Raw genomic sequence first — 17,538 nt, forward strand, 5'->3', positions numbered from 1 at the left:
GCAATTTCCCTGTAATTTCATAAAAAGATTAAACAACATCAGGAGACGAGACAGTTTCAGGCTTTAAATTAGTATCTCAGGGGAGGTTTGTGTGTGCAAGCTGCTGAAAACAAGATTTCTCTATTTAAGATAAATGATACACTTTTTTCTACAGTTCTCTTCTCTTGTCATTGCTCTAATCACTACAGCTCACCTGCATCTTGTGTTCTTCTTCTCAGGGAACAGAAACATATCTGAGTATGGAGAAATGGGGGTAATGTTTTTTTATTTAAAAACGAATAGACTCATGCAACCCACCCCAAGCCAAAAATCAACTTTCAGTCTTGGAAAGAATAGCCATAAATTGAAGAAAACAAATGTTGGCAACTTATAACAACATATTCCCTTGTGATGTAACCTTCACCTAACCCAATTCTAACTCTCCAGTGAAAAGGTGCATCTCTGAGATGTTCTTTGGCATTATCCATTTCCAAGTCTTGCTGTTCCTTTGGAGAAGGAAGCAGCAGTATCAGAATCTGTCCAAGCCTCTCTTGCTGGCAGAGAGGTATGCTGACTCCATTAGTGACAGCCATTAGAACAATGAGTGCTGTTTACTCCAGAAGCTTTTGGCTTCGAGACTGTACATGTATTTCTAACTTATTAAGTAAAATTGAAAAGACTGGGGAAAGACACTGTGTATTACATGCAGAGTTGCCATCATGTAGGGTGTTTGAAATACCTACAGAGCTGCAAAGCTTGCTCCTATTTCACAAATTAGTCCACCTGAATCAAGCAATCTAGGGAATGAGGGGAGTAGTAACTATCTATTTGAAAGTGATTTTAAGGAAAAATATTTTTCCAAAGTGAACAAAGTCTGTTTCCATTTTTCTTGTTGATGGGTCAAATAACAAAGTAAAGCACAGGTTTATTTCCACTGAGTCACAGTATCTGAAGTGACAACTACCTCCTAGAAGAGCTGGCATTGGAGGCAATCAGATTGGTGACTACAGAAAGTATTATATAAAAATTATAATTACAGTGGTATATTGTGATACTAAAAAGAAATCTAGGCTTTCTACTTTAAATAGTACTGCTGTGGTCAAGCTGTTATTGACCCCCCAGGAACTGTTATTGTCTTCTGGTGTCATTGCCATGTGCAAACCCATCTGACATTAAATTGTAGGTGATTAAGTCTGCAGTACCTCCTCTGTTTGCATCACCTTGCTCTGTTTAGTCTTCTTGGTTTTAAATCAGGGTTTAGAATTGGACTCCAGGTTTTCAACTGACCAAATGAAGAATGATTTCCTCCCATGAGTGTGCTATATAAGCATTTACTATTTTTTAACAATAACATTGTCAGGCTATAGGAATACTTTCTCCCTCATTTATATTGTGTTGTCTGACTTCTTGTTGGCATGCCACCATAATTAATGATGCATAACTACATCTAATTGATGACAAAAAGCTGTAGCACTCTTCTCTTTTGTTAACCAGGGGCAATTATCTGTAAATAAAGTCACTCCTCTGAATTTCTCTACATTTAGTCATCACTTGTATATGTTTTTTTATTTAAAAAAATCTATTTCATCAAAAGGCTGATTCCCTCCTCTAGTAGTCATTCACTGACAGTCATCAGTAGTGAATCAAGTCTTGCTACATAAGCTTTCCTCTACTACTCTCAGGTTAGTTTCTTATAATTAAAAGATATTTCACAGTTTAGGGGAGAAATCTTGTGAGTAATGCTGAAATAGTTGGCCTGCAGATGTTACAATTCCACTAGGACCCAAGGTCAGAACTTAACCCAAAGGTTAGAAATCCCCATAGGGAAGAGTAGGTCAAGCTTTTCTTGACAAAAGGCCTTCTAATGACTGCTGTCCTGGTACATAAGTTAGAGATTTGTTTTTGACAAACATAAATCTCTTCTGGGTATTAAGACTTCAGTTCATATATCTTTAAACTAACACTCTTTCTAATCAAGAGACAATTAGTAGAAAGGATGTGGGCTTTTGTTTTCATTATTCTAATGAAAACTTGTATCAAACCAACTTTGATGTCAGATAAGGAAAATGTATTTCTTCCATCATGTAGTTTCCTTGTAAACAGTTTTCTTCTTAACAGATCTTCTTGCTTATAAATTTGTTTCATTTTCAACCAAATATCTAAAAAATAATAATGTCACTGATATTGTTCCTAACTGTACCTGTGTAAGATTTGGCAGCTGCTTTCCCCCTTTAAAATCAGCATTTTTCCTTAGTCAATTTTTTGCTGTGTGAAGATAAGGAGCTAAAAAAGGTACGTATAAAGAAAACCTTAGGCTTCAGAGAAGTTGGATGGTTGGATGTTATTAGAGGTGGATACTATCTGAGAAGAGGTCTTTTAAAAATAAAAGAATGTTTTTCTGTGTCCTGGGCTTTGTGTAGGGCAAAATATCAAAGTAAAAAAAAGAAAAAAAAAAAAAGTACTGCAACAGAAATGTGAGATTTTAATGAAAGTGCTGGGAAACTGACTGACACTTGCAAGATTATTTCAGATATGCCAGACTTTTACAGTCACTGACAGCCAGTCTGTGACCTGCTCAGACGCTAAGCAGAGTAATGAACACGACTGAACATCCATCCTTGAGATGAAGACAGTAAATTCAGGAGTGGGATGTAATCTAGTGGGTGAATGTGGTATTTCTGTACTTCTCAAATAAAATTGAGCAATATAATCTGACTACAAGTAAGATCTATGCCCCTATTCCCACAATAGCAGATGAACACACAAAGGCTTTTTATGGTGAGTACGCTTAGTTGGACTATTCTAAAATCTTTACATCAATCAACAGGCAAGTGTGTCCTTTAACTGTACACGGTGAATAGTCTAAGGCAGGGTACTAGGTCTGCTGTAAAATATTTGTAGTCTCCATATCTGCTGAAATAAAGCTTACTATATGTCCCTTTAACAAAGAGAGCACTGGAGTGTTGAAATTACTTAGTGCTCATTATACAAAAACGGTAATAGGACTCCCACTATCAACCTGGTTACAGTGCTCTTGCATGTTTTCCCTCACTCCTCTCCCTGCACCTTTCCACCACTGAGACTGATGCAGCGTAATGCATCTGCTGTGAGTCACGGTGTGAGCACAGAGAGCAGTAGTGTCTGGAAATTCAGTCACACAAACTAAGTGAATAATGTCACTTTCCTTTGCAGTATTATGACATCTTGTGAAAAAATAATCAAAGCCTCTTCCTGCAGCAGCTCTTAAAGAAAGATGACAATAGGCAAATGTCCCATTGCAGAAAGTGCTGGAGTCAAAGCAGGGCCCTAGAGCAGGACAATTATTTCAATTATCTGAAATTCATGATGAAAAACAGCAGCAGCTTTCAGGAAATATGCATGAGTCTGGCAATTGCTTGATCAGTTATGACAGTCACTGCCAAATATCATGTCCTGTTGGGTTTTTCAAGGGAAAGGCCTGGAACAGGTGGATTATTTTAGTTACCTATGCAGCATCACAGGAGTACACCATGGCTCTCCAGAGATCAAACAGGCCACCAACTGCTTGATTAAATATGACATCACTGGCAAATATCACAAGGCTGTAAGAAATCACAGCAGAGACAGAAAGGGAGTGCATAGAGCAGATGGATTGTTTCAATTATTTGGGCCCCTTGATGAATAAGAACCTCAACTGCCATCAGCAGATCCCATGGCAGGCAAGCAATAACTGCATTGCTATGACATCGCTCTAAGATCTGATATGGCTTAAGTATTTCAACAGCTGCAAAGCTTAGATTTGTCTTAGCATTGGCTTGACCCACAGCTAGCTTTAGTGCTGAGAACTGAGCACTGAGAAAATAGTTCATGAATGCTTCCAAGCACTTCATGGTATTTCATAGTTTTTCACCACTACGTAGAGAACACTGAACGAGCACCAGGTTCACTCCCTGACAATAATGTTCTTGTATTGCACTTTTCAGGAGGAGTCAGCAGAGAGCTAAGATCTGCTTACCATCAGGTGCCAAGACAGACCACAATATCTTAGACCTGTTCGTAAATCTGGGAAAGCCTGAGTATCCAGAAAATGATCCTTAATTATAGAATATATGAGGTTCAAAATCTGATAGGTATGACATTTTTTACCTGAGAGGTCTCTCCCATTTTGACTTCAGTCAGTCATCTGCAGCCTGTAGGTACTCTGCCTTAATTGCTTTTATTTTACACTTGTGATGACAAGTTTGATGTTAACAAAAAGGTACATGATAACTTACGTCGCTCGCCCCTTTCAGATAAAATTATGCATTGACTAGAGTACAGAAATCTAGTTTACACACAAAAAAAGCTAAAGAATAGAAGACACTTCAAAGAATTAGTAAACTTTGAAGCTTAGAGATTTGTACAAGGCAAATCCCATCCAAGTCTTATCAGATTTAAAGTCAGATCTGCTTTCATCAAGCCTTGAAGGCAGAAGAGAGTCAATAGGAAACTTTTCTTTGAGCCATGTATGTCCTGTTAACATCTTTCAAAAAAGTTAATGTTATAAAGGATTTGATTTCTGCCCTTCATTGTCTTTAAATTCACTTCAGCACAGAACTGATAGAGTAATATTTCCTTGAAGTAACTGACCGAGTTATGGGAGCTTAGGTGGGGGCAGAGAAGCATCATTTCTGTTGGAAAATAAACAACAAATCCTTTGTACTCATTTTAATCCTTCCTACTCTTAAACTGAAAATAAATAGAACCATAGAGGAATCAAGGAGATTATTTAACTATGTTAATTATAGAAAACATAAAACAGAAATTAAAAAATTTCTGGAAGCTGAGTTATAAAACAACAACAAAAAACCATAAGCCTTTTCCTTCCAAATCATCTCTCTTAAGATCAGTTAAGGAGGGTATTGATTACATTCGACCTCAGGAAAAAGTAATCCTCGTATCCTTTACCTGATCTGTCCATTTCCCATAATGGGGGCAACCACTTCTAAAGTGAGATCAAGAAATGGCTTTTGGGAGGAAGAACTGTCTCAGACTGAGGAGGAAAGCTGAGCTTTTCCTTTGATTCTTAATGATCTGAAATCTGCAAAGTGCCAGACACTTGTCACTTCTGGTCATTTCCAGCCAAAATTGAGTAGAAACTATCAAGAAAATATTACTGCCTGGGTTTACAAATTTTGGATAACGGGTGATGCTTTCATAATATTCATGTGACTGTTTGAAAGCAGCTGTCCCTTTTTCCTTCCTTTCTCTAATCTTCAAACCACCCAGTCAGTACTGCTCACCCTGTGCTGTTCAAAGTCAGGTATGGATTGAAGCTGCTGTCGCGTGCTTTAATTCAGATCATGTTATGTCTGTCCCTAAAAAGCTGTGAGTCAGAATGCCAACAGTTTCATTGCTAGCTTAAAAAATCATAATACTATAAATTATCAGGGTTGAATTATAGCCTTTCTCATCTGTGATTCACGAAGCTGAGACAGGATCATGTTTCATGCTTTTCTTCAGTCCGACAGACCTTGAAACTTTCTTTTGAGGTGCTTTTGTTTTCCTTTAAAAAAGCACATTTCTTTCAGAAGCAGCAGTTATAGTAGCAATAAAATTCGTTCAAGTGTTGTAATGAAATAATGAGAATTGGCAGCCCTACTTGCAGAGAAGGATTCACATAGTGTTTTTCTAAGTGATTGCTGAAGATCCACTTCCTTGTAGTTTTTCTTTGCTGTACTATTAGAGCGAGACAGGATTGCCCTCTTGTTCTAGAAATAGTTCATCTGAATCAGGTGTTTGGCAGGATGGTGAAATAGCAGGTGGGAAGGGGTGGGAGGCCAACAGCTGGTAGAGACTGGGAAGGTGGAAATAGTTTAGAATGATGCAGAAGGAGAAAGATGAAGACTAAAATTAACGGGACTCATGGAGAATAGTACGTACTGCAGGGAGAGACAACCTAAAGAGTAAAAGGAGATAAGGAATTTGGACAGATGGAAGAAAGAAATAAGTGAGTGTTTAGCTCAGGGAAGGTTGGGGAGAAGGAAATGAAATGAGCAAAGAAATAATTGGAAGGCTTTATTTAGAGAAACATGGAATGGAAAAAAATATAAGCAGTGTAGGTGTAGAATACTGATGGGTGAATGTTACACTTTTTTGTGTGTGCATATGTGTAATCGCTGATTGCAATTGCAGTTTTTTCTTCATGTTGTAAATTCTCAGGTACCATAACTGTCTTTTTTCCTCACAGAGGAAAGTTTGCTTGCATTTTGTCTGGTAAGGTAACTTAAGTTGGGTACAGGAACCTATTCATATTCTAGATTATTATGCTCAAAATCTTTTGTAGTAGTGTAGCATATCTGTAGGGTGATATTTCATATTTTTTAGCACATGAAAAAACACTAGCTATGCACTTTTTAAACAATGCTGCCAGCACACTGGAAATATTGTGGTCATTTGTGTGGTTTTCCAGAAAGTCTTTTTCATCTTGGAAGGCTTTATATCTAAAACTCTGACCAAAGCCCAGAACTGTAGAAGTGGTTCAATATGCTATAGTTTTAATTGAAATAAGTCATTTACCATTTTGCACCTTTGAAACAATGCTCTCATACAGTGGTCCTAAAGATAAAGCCATTGAAGATTGTATTTGAAGGAATGAAGATAGTTTTTATCGGTGTTCTTTTAGGATCGACCACAAGGACCGAATAATGTTCCCAAAGAAATGCATTTGGATGAAGATGACTGAACATGCAGATCCAAAGGCCCTTTTAGGATATGGTGAACCTTTGGCCTTGGATGAAGAGCGTTCTTGGATGAAAGAACTCCAGCTGAAAGACAAAGTCTTTGCCTTTTCCCTTGAGACTTGCAGAGATATGAAAGAGATAAAGGAAACAAAGATTTGCAGCTGAATTCTTGCAGGGTGCAGTTCTAGTGGCTGACAGGCACCCAGCCGGCCTGCCTCATTACTGTGGAATGTCACATGCTTACACCCCTTACTGTTCTCCTGCAACTCCCTAAAACCCTCACATGCATTTTGGCTATTTCTTTCTGCTATTTGCAAATTACATTTAATTGCATAGTTTCTGTATTAAAATTGGTTCTCGGACTCAAGTATATCTCATGTAGCTAAGAAAGTAAATGCAGAAAATACATACTGTACTTGGTTCATAAAATTATCATATTTGTACCAGGAACTGAGGAGGTAATTAAGTAATAATCTTGTTTTTCTTTAATGGCTTGCCTAAACTGAAAATACCAATAGTTCATTGAGTCAATGAACTGACATTCACAATGTGGTCAGCCATAGCTACCTGGTCATTTGAATGGATTTTCTACTCTAACATATTGAACTATGTTAAATTGATATGAAGAAATCTAGGGACTTCATAAATTTCCTTACTAAATGTTCAGTGTACTGAAACTTGGTTATACTTTTGACTATCTTTCTTTACAAAGTGTCCTTATTTTCACTTTTTGTTATAAAAAACAGCTCTTCTAGACAGTTTTTGTTTAAATTCTTAGAGTATAATTTGATTTCGTTAACAGTGTTTGTTGTTAGAGTTGAACTTCAAAGTACGTCTGATACCTAACATGTTACTACCTAATGGATTTTCTTAATTGAGAACGTGTCTGAAAACAAAGGCTACACACAGAGAAATGCTGTACCAAAATTAAAGAGCTTTACTCTCCCTGCATCAGTCCCCACAGAGGGAGACCTAATTACCTTCACTGTTGTAGAAGTATAATTCTGCTTATATATCAACTCACATGCTATAGTACCTTTCATGCTAGATAGGAATGTGTAGTAAGTATGTTGGAATTCAGGCATCTGTGGTATCTCTGCTCTAAAGTGTAGCCACCAGACAGGCTTCTCAAGGGGCAGACCTGAACAGCGTAGCAACTGTTTTAACAAACCACCACAATAAGAAGGCATTTGCCTGCAGGGTAGCCTAGGTAAGCCCAGCATTATCTGATAAGGATGTATTAGTCTACTTCTTTCAAAAGTCCTCTGGAACATTTTGAATATTTTTCTTCAACAGCTATGTCTTATTGCCCAGCCATCCTTGTTTAAAAGCAGTTCTAGAAGCTGTTTCCAGCTAAGCAATAGACTTTTCTAAACAATAGTGCAGATGCTGTCTCTTAAAGGTTAGCTTTTGACTTGAAGACCTGTAGACAATAACCAGTCTTTGATCAGTGATTTCACTTGCTTGTTTTCTCTGCTCACATCTCTCTATTTTGTCCCCTACCCCTCCTCTTTGGCCCTAACTGGTCATAAAAATTATGCATGACAATTGGAAGTGTTGTTGGCTGCACGGTCTCTGTATGGGCTGACTAATATAAAGTAATTCATATTGAGATGCATATGTATGTTTGTATGTGCAAGACATTAACTTTACTTGCATTGAGCCTGTTAGAATATGGATGTACACAAAGAAAGCTATGACTAAAATTTCAGATATCTAGATACTGAACAATTAAATTTTATTGTTTACTCTTGAGCATTGATGTACTAATGCTGTTTTGTTACTTCCCTAATAAAAGAAACCTTTTTAAATGCTTTGATATTGAATAATGTTTACAGCAAAGAGGCCTGGGCTATTTTTCCAAGAGGAGACAAAAGGCAGAAGATATGGCTGTTTCTTGACCTAAGCAATATATTCCTACAGTGGTGTATGGGCAGGACTTGACAAGTGATCATATCCAAAACCATGGGTTAACTTGGAATAGCAATCTGACTTAATTTTCCCACTCTCCCTTTACCACTGTGAAGATTGACCAGAATTGCCAATTTTACTTGTTTCTCTCATATCACATCATGTTTTTGTATTGTTGTCCTCAGCAAGAATGGTTCTACATCTGTTTCAGGATCAGCTGCAATTAAAGAGCTATTTTATTTTCATTGTCTGGTCTAGATGGGTATGGTTTTGGTCCAGCTTCATGCTTTGTTCTAGTGTCTGAGATGTCATGTTCTGTCCAAGGTCTGTTGCTGAGTATAAAAGGTGAATAGTAATCAGGATTAGATCAGAAGATGTTTCCTTTTTCTTGTGTTTTCCAGGTATTCCTGAGACACATTTCTTTTTTTTTCCCTGGGGTTAAGAGTCAGTGTAGCAGAAATGCAAGTCACAGCTTGAAGCAGTGATTGAACACCTGGTGGAAGGCAGGGCCAACCCAGGGGAGCTCAGGTGCATTCAATGTACTTGAGTGGCTGGAAGGGCTGGAGCCAGGATCCACTCCTTCCTTCCCAGACCTCATTTAAGGGTTGGCAGTGGAGGTAAGGGTATCTCACTGAAGATCCCTGTACAACTGAGGCCCTCCAAAGGTAAACTGCTTTTTTTTTTCCTTTATTTTTGTGCCCATGGCAGTTGCACTTGAGCAAACCCTCACTTGCTGCAGCCTGGGACCCTGCTGTTTTGCTGTTGTTGCTGTGCTTTCCTTTGTTACAATTAGTAATGCTGCTGTGTTGATAAATTGTCAGTTTTTTTGCCTGGGAAAATGTTGTGGGTATGTATCTCCTTGGTCACTAGTGTGGCTTCCTTTAATGTTGATTGAAACTCACCATGCTTATCTACTTGCACGGTAATTGCTTAGCTAAAAGTGCTGTGTATCTACGTTATAACTGTGAAAGAACATTAGAGGCATAATTTGTTGTTTTTAAAGCTGTATTCCAGGAAGGATTTGCCCTTGTATGTGTGCGTAGAAGTCTTTCAGTCATCTGGGTTAGGTGTATCTCAGACTAGGAAGGATGTGGGGGAACTTTAACTTGAGTTAGGTCCTAATTTTTTTTTTCTTTGGTGGAGGAGTAGTGGGGGTACTGGTGAGGACTCTTCACTTGTTTTTGAATCTGACCCTCGGTTCTTGACCTTGAAGATTCTTTTGCTGTAGGACTTAAGGTGGAAGAATTCAATTTTATTTCTGAGGCAAGACACAAACATCTTTTGTTTAAAAACATTGAGTCAGTCTTAAATTCATATGGGGGCTTTCTTTTAACTTCTGTTTTATTCTGTTTCATTTTCTTTATCATAGAGGCTGACAGACGCTGCACACAGAGTAGATGCTTGGTATTGGGGATTCATTTATCATGGAGACAAAACATAACAAGATCCTGAGGCTGAAAGTCAGAGAATTTGATCAGGAAAGATGATGCACATTTTAAGAAGCCAAAGTATTTTATTATTGGAATGCATCATTCAGGGAATATGATAGATTTTCCATTAGTGGAAGTCTTTGATCAAAACTGCTTATCTTTCTAAAAGAAGAGCTGCCTCAAGAGCAAGCAGCTCAGCCTGATGCAAGAGTTATTGACTGAGGGATTTTGTCCTTTTTTAATGCAGAATGAGTCAGATAGGGGTACCATAGTACCACAAATAGCAGCAGTTATTGTGGGAACCAAGATTAAACTTTCGCCGCAGAGGTGATGCTAAAAGAAAAAATATGAATGGAGCATAAAGAAACTCTTCCTTATGCTGCTAGTATCAGAGAATGTGTATGATGCATGCTGCAGATAAGTTTGTTTGCAGACACAGGTTACCAATAATATCAGTGTTGCCTGTAAAGGCATGTGGGCACTTTCCAGCAGGTAGGTGACTGTCAGAAAAAAATTGCAGAACTTCTAGCTTCATAGGCCAGAATGACAACTTCGTAAGCTCACTGCGTTCACATCCACTGTCTGATGTACATAAACGTTGAGCAAGAGTCTATGAATGCCAGTAGGTATCATTTTTTCCCACTTAGAGGAATCCAGTGACACACCTTTGTTTCATACACGCTTCTACATCAGATGCCATTTTTGTTAGGCTGCTCCTCTGCTGCCATCTGTCACATGGCAACAACGTGGAACTGGATATTGGTGGGAAGGTTCAACCTATACTTGCATTGTTGTGGCTTTTATGGACAGACCCATGTCTTCTGTCCAGAAGGACACTCTTTACATAGGTTACAACTTCTTTAGTTGTTTTTCACATGTCCAGGGATTGTGTAAGGGGCTTTTTGTGCAGTCTGTAGTGATTCCTTTTCATATATGTAGCCATGGAGTATTCATCGGTCTCCCAGATCTTACTAATCTGCTTTTTCCTCTGTTTGATTGTTGTGCACAGGCAGCTGAACTGAAAAACTTTAGTGCTTAACTCACTGCTATCTTTATGGGAATTTTACGCTTTAGTGAGAAGTTCCCTACAGTGCAAGAAGTATCAAGCTTGGTATCATATAGGTCTTTCCTTTGTCTTATTTAATGATTTAACCTTGTTTTTAGAAATGTGACAGCTTTTAGTTAGATACATTTGTAATAATTGTTCTCGAATTCTACATCTTTTCCTTACTCAAGGAGAAACAAAATCTATTGTTTTTTAAACTGTTGTATATTTATTGTGAAAATCCATTACTGGAAATATGGGTGTATTTAGTCTTATACTGATAAATGTCCTACTTCTGATAGGTGGAGCTATACAGCATTCCTATTTCTGATTATGTACTCCACCTACTGATAGGTGGAGACGTGATGGTTTGTTAACTACTATTGCAATGTGATGTTGGAGAAAGGAAAGAGTGAGCAAAAAGAAACTGCAAAGAACTGTTTTGCTTTGGATGTTGAAAAATGGCTTTCTTTTAGCATAGTAACAGTTTGAAAACCTCAGAGGGGCTACTTACTCCTAGATATTTTCTGCAGGGAAAGTATGAACAGTAAAGCAGTATTGACTCTGGTATCAAGCATGGTAGTTCTGCTGTTTCGTTGTCCCTGTTTTTTCCAACATGCTCGTAGCATGTCCCAGGAAGCTTTGTGGTCCAGTTTCTTTGTGGTGTATGGGACTGTGCTGCAGTTCTGAAGATAATTGTGATTCTGCCTTCTCTGTGTTCTGCTTTGTAATAAGCCATGCTGCTGCCTCATTATGACAAATGTCACATTTTGATACTTTTTCCTTTGTATGAACCTTTATATTCTGTTGCTCTTCAATAGTGCTCCAAAAAACTATATGCTTCAGAGCCAAACACCTAGGCATTCATATTTCTGCTTTCAAACAAGGGTGAAATATTTTTAAAAAGAGCAGAACTAAGGCTGGAATCCTATGATCTGTTTATTTATCTTAGTGCTCAGTGCTATCTAGAAACTTTGTATGAGGCTTTCAAGGGCATTCTGAAGTTAAATATGCAAGTCTGGGGAAAATTCACAGGAATTCTATCTTGTTTCTCTGGAAATTTCTACCAAAACTTCTACCAAACTTTCAGCTATTGTTCTGTCAATTTCAGAACTAATTTTGAATATTCTGAGGTGAGATGACAAGGGAAGATTTTGTATTATTTCATGATTTAACTTCGATGTGATACTTGCATAGTTGAGATTAAATGTGAATATCTGGAATGAAGTGGGTTTTTAATGGCCACAAATTCATAGATTCTATCCAGAGGACATCATCAGCAAAGTTCTCTGTTCACACTGAAATCAAAATGTTTTCATGATCTTAACTTTTCCTGTTTTCTCTCTCACCTTCCTTATCCCCCAGATTTCATTCTATGATTCTATGATTGCCTTGCCACAAGTTATTCACTTTTTATGAGTATCCATAGGAAGAAAAGGGGACAGAAGTGATAGTCAGGTGATAGGCTTTGTTTTGTACCAAGTCATACAATTTAGTTTTTCAGATAACAACAAAAAGCCAACCCCAAAACGCAATGTAGGTTGTCAGAAAGCTGGCACTCTAAATACCAGAAAATATTAACATCTATTGTCAGGAAAAATAAAAAGTATGAATCATCCTGTCTCTATGACACATTTCAAAACTGCTATACACAGCACAAATTATAGTGTGTTTGATGGTATCAGAGATAATAGCCCTTGAGAGTTTGTCTCGAGTGCCCAGCATCCCTACTAAAAGGGTTCAATTGTCTTGGCTTACAGTATAGTGCTTTAGAGAAAAGATTAAGGTTCTCTGAGGTCATCTTTGCTAAAAAAATAAAAGCTGATACAGAATTATTGTTAACAGTTTCATGTGTTCTGTATTACATTCTTGCTGCAAAACAATGATATCTACCTGTATTAAAAAAAAAAAAAAGGAAAAAAAAAAAAGTGGTATATTTCCTTAGTGTCTTACAACATGTTTCCACAGAGCGATCTTATTTTACCCTAATCTCCTGCACAATCCTACCTTTAAGTCCTTCAAATTCCTCATAGGCATATCAGGAATATCCCTGTGCTAAGAAGACAAGTGGGTCCTAAACAGAGGAATCAGAAATATTTCTAGAAAGGCTGAAATATAAAAGACTCGCTTGTCTGAAAAGCTTAGGAGGAATTGCCCTCCTTTAGAAATGCCATTGCCTTCAATATTATTTTTATTTTTTGCATTGCCCTTAGCTGATGGTCTCTTGTGCTGAAAGGAGATAAGGAAGCAGCTTCGCTGAGAGCTGTAGGAGATGGCAGTCTTCCCCTAAGTGGGCACTTGCAGCCAACATCTTTGTTTCATTTCCAGGGAGAACAATAAGAGATGAAAAGTACTCTGACCAGTGTAGTTCTTCATGGAAATTCTGGAACTGTTACTGGCAACAATGAAGGAAAAAAAGTTGTGCAGTCTTATGTGTTACTGTGAGTTACTTTAAAGAAAAAAAATCATAAATGAAATAAGTGCAAAATTAGTTTAAATCATACAAATTTTTGGAGGAATTTGTTTGTCTGTTTGGTCAAGGTTTTCTGTTGCTTCTCTTTTTCTTTTTGTCTTTTTTTCCCAATCAGTTAAATGACTCAATTTTAACTCCTTTAAACTCATAAACTAACCCTTGACTTTCTATCAAATATCAACGGGGTAAAAATTCACCCATACAAGAAGGAAAAACACTCTGATATTAATCACATAATTATTTGATTTCTTTTTCTTGTGGCAAAATAAAATAATTTTTGCTTTTAAGATAGAACTTACTCTAACTGCAGAGGTGTGAGTCCTGCCTCTGTAACAAAATGTTTGGTAAAAGGATCCCTAAGGAGGGGATCATTGGGTAGGGGTGGTCACAAATTCCATGTGGTTATTGAAAATAGAAATGAAGCAGACAGCAAGAGAAAGAGGAGGGTGTAGAACATCTTAAGATGCATTTGTTAATATATTAATCTAATTTGATATAAAAAAAAATAATAATTGTAAGTCAGGTGGGAGAACATATATAGATTGCTTGACATATGGTATGCATCTTTGAAGAGAAAAAGGTCACTGTTAAAGTGTTGTGTTTTTTTTATACAGGCCTGTCTTAAGCCTCTCTGAGGTTAACTGCAGTGCTAGAAAATACAAGCAGAAGTCCTTTAATTACATTCTGTTCAGGTTGTCCTCATCGTTACAATGTCCCAGTTGCCTCCAGCAGTTCGTTAAGGAAGGCAAATACTACACAACTTATCCTTTGTTCTCTTGACCCTGCCCATCTAAAGCAACTGAAAACCATGGCAAGTTGCTGATTCTGTTCAGTTTTGCACTTGACCAACAGGACTGCATCTCTTAAGTCAAAGAACCTCCATAAGCCATTAGACACAGAACTGGAAAGAGCTCAGCTGAGTGCGCAGTTACAGCAAATCCTTTTCCCTTAAACTAGTCAACCTGAAGACATTTCGTGTGGATACGATTAAAGTGGAATGGGATGTAATACAGGACTTCTCTCTCTCTCTGATGAGATTTTATTTGTGTCCGTACATTCTACTTGAGCTCTTTTCTCCTATGAAAGAACAGAAAATGAAGCTTAGCTTAAGTCTAATGATGTTGAAAGGGTAAATAACTTTCTTTTGAGAGTGAAAGGTGCATGTGTGTATGATGATGCAATATGGTAGAATAACTTCCCAAGAGGAGTAACACAAGCACTGCTGTTCAAGATGGGTAAATAATATAGGTTGAAAATACAGAGTTTGGATCAAATGAGTGTTAAAAGAATATATCCTGTCTATATAGGTATAATATATATTATACATATATATAAAATATATACATATATAATGATTTTATGGCTTTTTTTAAAGTTTCTTCCACACTCTGAAATTACTTCTGGGGCTGCCACTGAATCTGCCCCTGGCCTCAGTGCTCCTCAGTATCTTGTCTGTTTGGGTCAATCTGTGTCATGAAGACAGTTTTAGAGTTGTAGGCACAAATGTTTAGTAAGAACATTTCAAAGAGAAGCTTTTGCTGGCAGAAAGCATGTTTGTGCAAACTGATGATGACATAAGCAGCATCTTGGGTAACATAGCCTGAAAATGAAACTGCTAAGAAATCTTCAAATCAAATGCAGTTGTGTCCAGGAGGAAATCATTTGCATTAGAAATTGTGCTGTAGCTTACTGCATAAGCTTGGCAGCCTACACTCCCCCTATTCTCTGTTATCTTGTTAACATTATTACTTGGGAGCCAGAGTCAAACACTTATATTGGGTAACAGTTATGAGTACTTGACACAACGTCAGTTAAATGTGGTTGTTTTTTTTTTTATAATTAGAATTTTGACAGGAAAGAGAGGAAGAGGCACAAAATGAGGAATTAGTTATTTCCTGTGCCTCTGTCATTGCCCACATTAGGCTTCACTGATAGGTTTTGCATGATCTCATGGCAGCCTCTTCCCAGCAGCCTGATCTCTGCCAGGTTTAAAGACAGGATGAGTAAGAATAAGAAACGATGAGAGAGAAATGTTGCTGGTTGGAGAAAGACCTTTTAAATTATCAAAACTGCAAGTTTGGTTTCTTGTTAAGTTAATGTTATTTGGGTGTTTACACTAATACTGGGAAATATACCTATAAATAAATTAACTGTTGCTTAAAAGTCATCAATAGTCACCTCTGATTTCTATTATGAATTTCCATTTTTTGTGGGTTATTGTGTTGTTTTTTTTGCTTGTGCATTTTGCATCTGGAAGCTTTATATATGTACACACGTACACACGTACACACGTATGTATGTATATTTTTTTTTCTAACTCAGTGCCTTCAGGTAGAAAGTGAAGCAAATTAGCAGGTATTTGTACCATAGGTGGAACAAAGGATCTGCACAGCTCTATGGAAATCTCACAAAGATTTCCTGAATACTTACAGCATCGTACGAACATCGACACCGAATCCAACAGATGTAACTGACAGCTCTATAATTTCACTTTCCAGCATAATATTCTTGGAACCTCATAGAAATGCAAAATTAATTCTTGCTAACAAATGTACAATGTTATAGGTATTTACACTTCCCTTATCAATGAATTCAGAAGTTGACAGAAAGAGGGTCAAATCACACATACTCTTGCTAAACATCACCAAAAATTATGATTATAAATCAAATCTGTACATTTCAAGTTGTATTCTGAAACATTCTATTTGTTTTCTCAGGATTAGTCATGTGAAAGGCACTGGAAAATGGGTATTAGAGTCATTCTTATTCTGCAAGAAGTGTATTAAAAGCCACTGATATTTCATGATAGCAGCATAAAGGGGGAAAAAATGACTGTATCTAGTCAGATAGGAATACCTTACAGTCTAACCAGAAATCAAACATAATCATATTTCTTTGAGATGTTTACAAGCTGTCAAAAATTAAGTCATAGGAGAATAACTCTAGTTCATAAGTAAGTAGATAAGATCAGATAACTGAATTGATATGGTTTTGTAAATTCACATAGAGTGCTTTTGTTCTTTCTTGGCTTGCTCTCTCTTTTCCCTTTTAGGATTGTTCTTCTATTGGCTGAATATTTAGTGAGAAAAATATATGCAATGTAGGATTTATGAGAGCTTCTGACATTTATGGTATTTTTGATTAACACTTTTATTAGACTTGTCTGAAAAATAATTCATTATTTCAGTTTTTCTTTGGAGTTCTCTAAAAAGCAGCCGTGATCATCAAATAGATCATGGCATGTAATAAAAGCCATACAGCCAGTAGTAGAACATACTGTCACATAACCATTAAGACTGTTCTAGGAGCCAGAATGTTGGAACTAAGAGTATTTTTAATGACTTGAAATTGCTTGAAGTGCTTTCTGAGAGTAGAAGGGTGCTGATTTATTTATCTAGTGTACTTAGCTAAATTAATTTGGATAGAGGTACTTTGGTTTTAATCCTCTTACAGTGAAATTTATGTTAATATTTTTAGATGGTGCATCATTTTCTTTGAAGGATGGAGTTAAATGATACTGGTTTGAGCATTGTCATTAAGCAAGAAAATGTGAACAAACTAGCCAAAAAAAGCATTAAGGACTGCAAGATTACCTGAACCATAGTCATAATTTTTAGAAGTGACCTTGCAAGAAATGCAACATTTCAGTAATATTTTCTTTTTTTCTGTTTAATTGGTCTTCCAGAATGGTAAAAGTCAGTAGTGCAAGTGCATCAGCAGGCATTTAAGTAATATTTTAAGTTCTATATGAATAAATATATTGTTCCATCTTTCTCTTTGGGTTTTTTTTTTCATTGAGTTCTTCAGGCATCCAAAAGCGACGAGCTCAGAGCTGTGCCTGGCCCTGTTGCACAGCCTGATGGAGGTGGAGGCTTGTGCTCTGTCCTACTTGCTATTTGTTAGTTTCATCTTCTAAAATTAATTTTTATTTGTAGATTGTTATAAAAATTACTAAGTGGAAGTGTGTTAACCTGAATTTTGTAGGTGTAATGAGCAAGA

General features: G+C 37.0%; 1 protein-coding gene across 8 annotated transcripts in view; it reads left to right on the top strand.

The window, feature by feature from the left end:
• The window catches only part of ATRNL1 (attractin like 1), a 425,218-nt gene that overhangs the window by 332,399 nt on the left and 75,281 nt on the right, over positions 1 to 17,538 (top strand). For 2 of the 8 annotated variants that reach the window (XR_016468856.1, XM_090145544.1), the window contains one exon: positions 6,623 to 8,496. The exons of the other annotated variants lie outside the window; for them this stretch is intronic. Coding sequence is in view for 1 of the 2 variants with exons in the window: in XM_090145544.1 (XP_090001670.1) it covers positions 6,623 to 6,682 (60 nt within the window). In the remaining variant the exon portion in view is untranslated. Of the gene's footprint in view, positions 1 to 6,622; positions 8,497 to 17,538 lie in introns of those variants that run through there. 8 annotated transcript variants of the gene reach the window in all.

This window comes from Phasianus colchicus, chromosome 8 (genome assembly GCF_987193195.1).
Source record: "Phasianus colchicus chromosome 8, bPhaCol1.hap1.1, whole genome shotgun sequence".
Lineage (NCBI taxonomy): Eukaryota > Metazoa > Chordata > Aves > Galliformes > Phasianidae > Phasianus > Phasianus colchicus.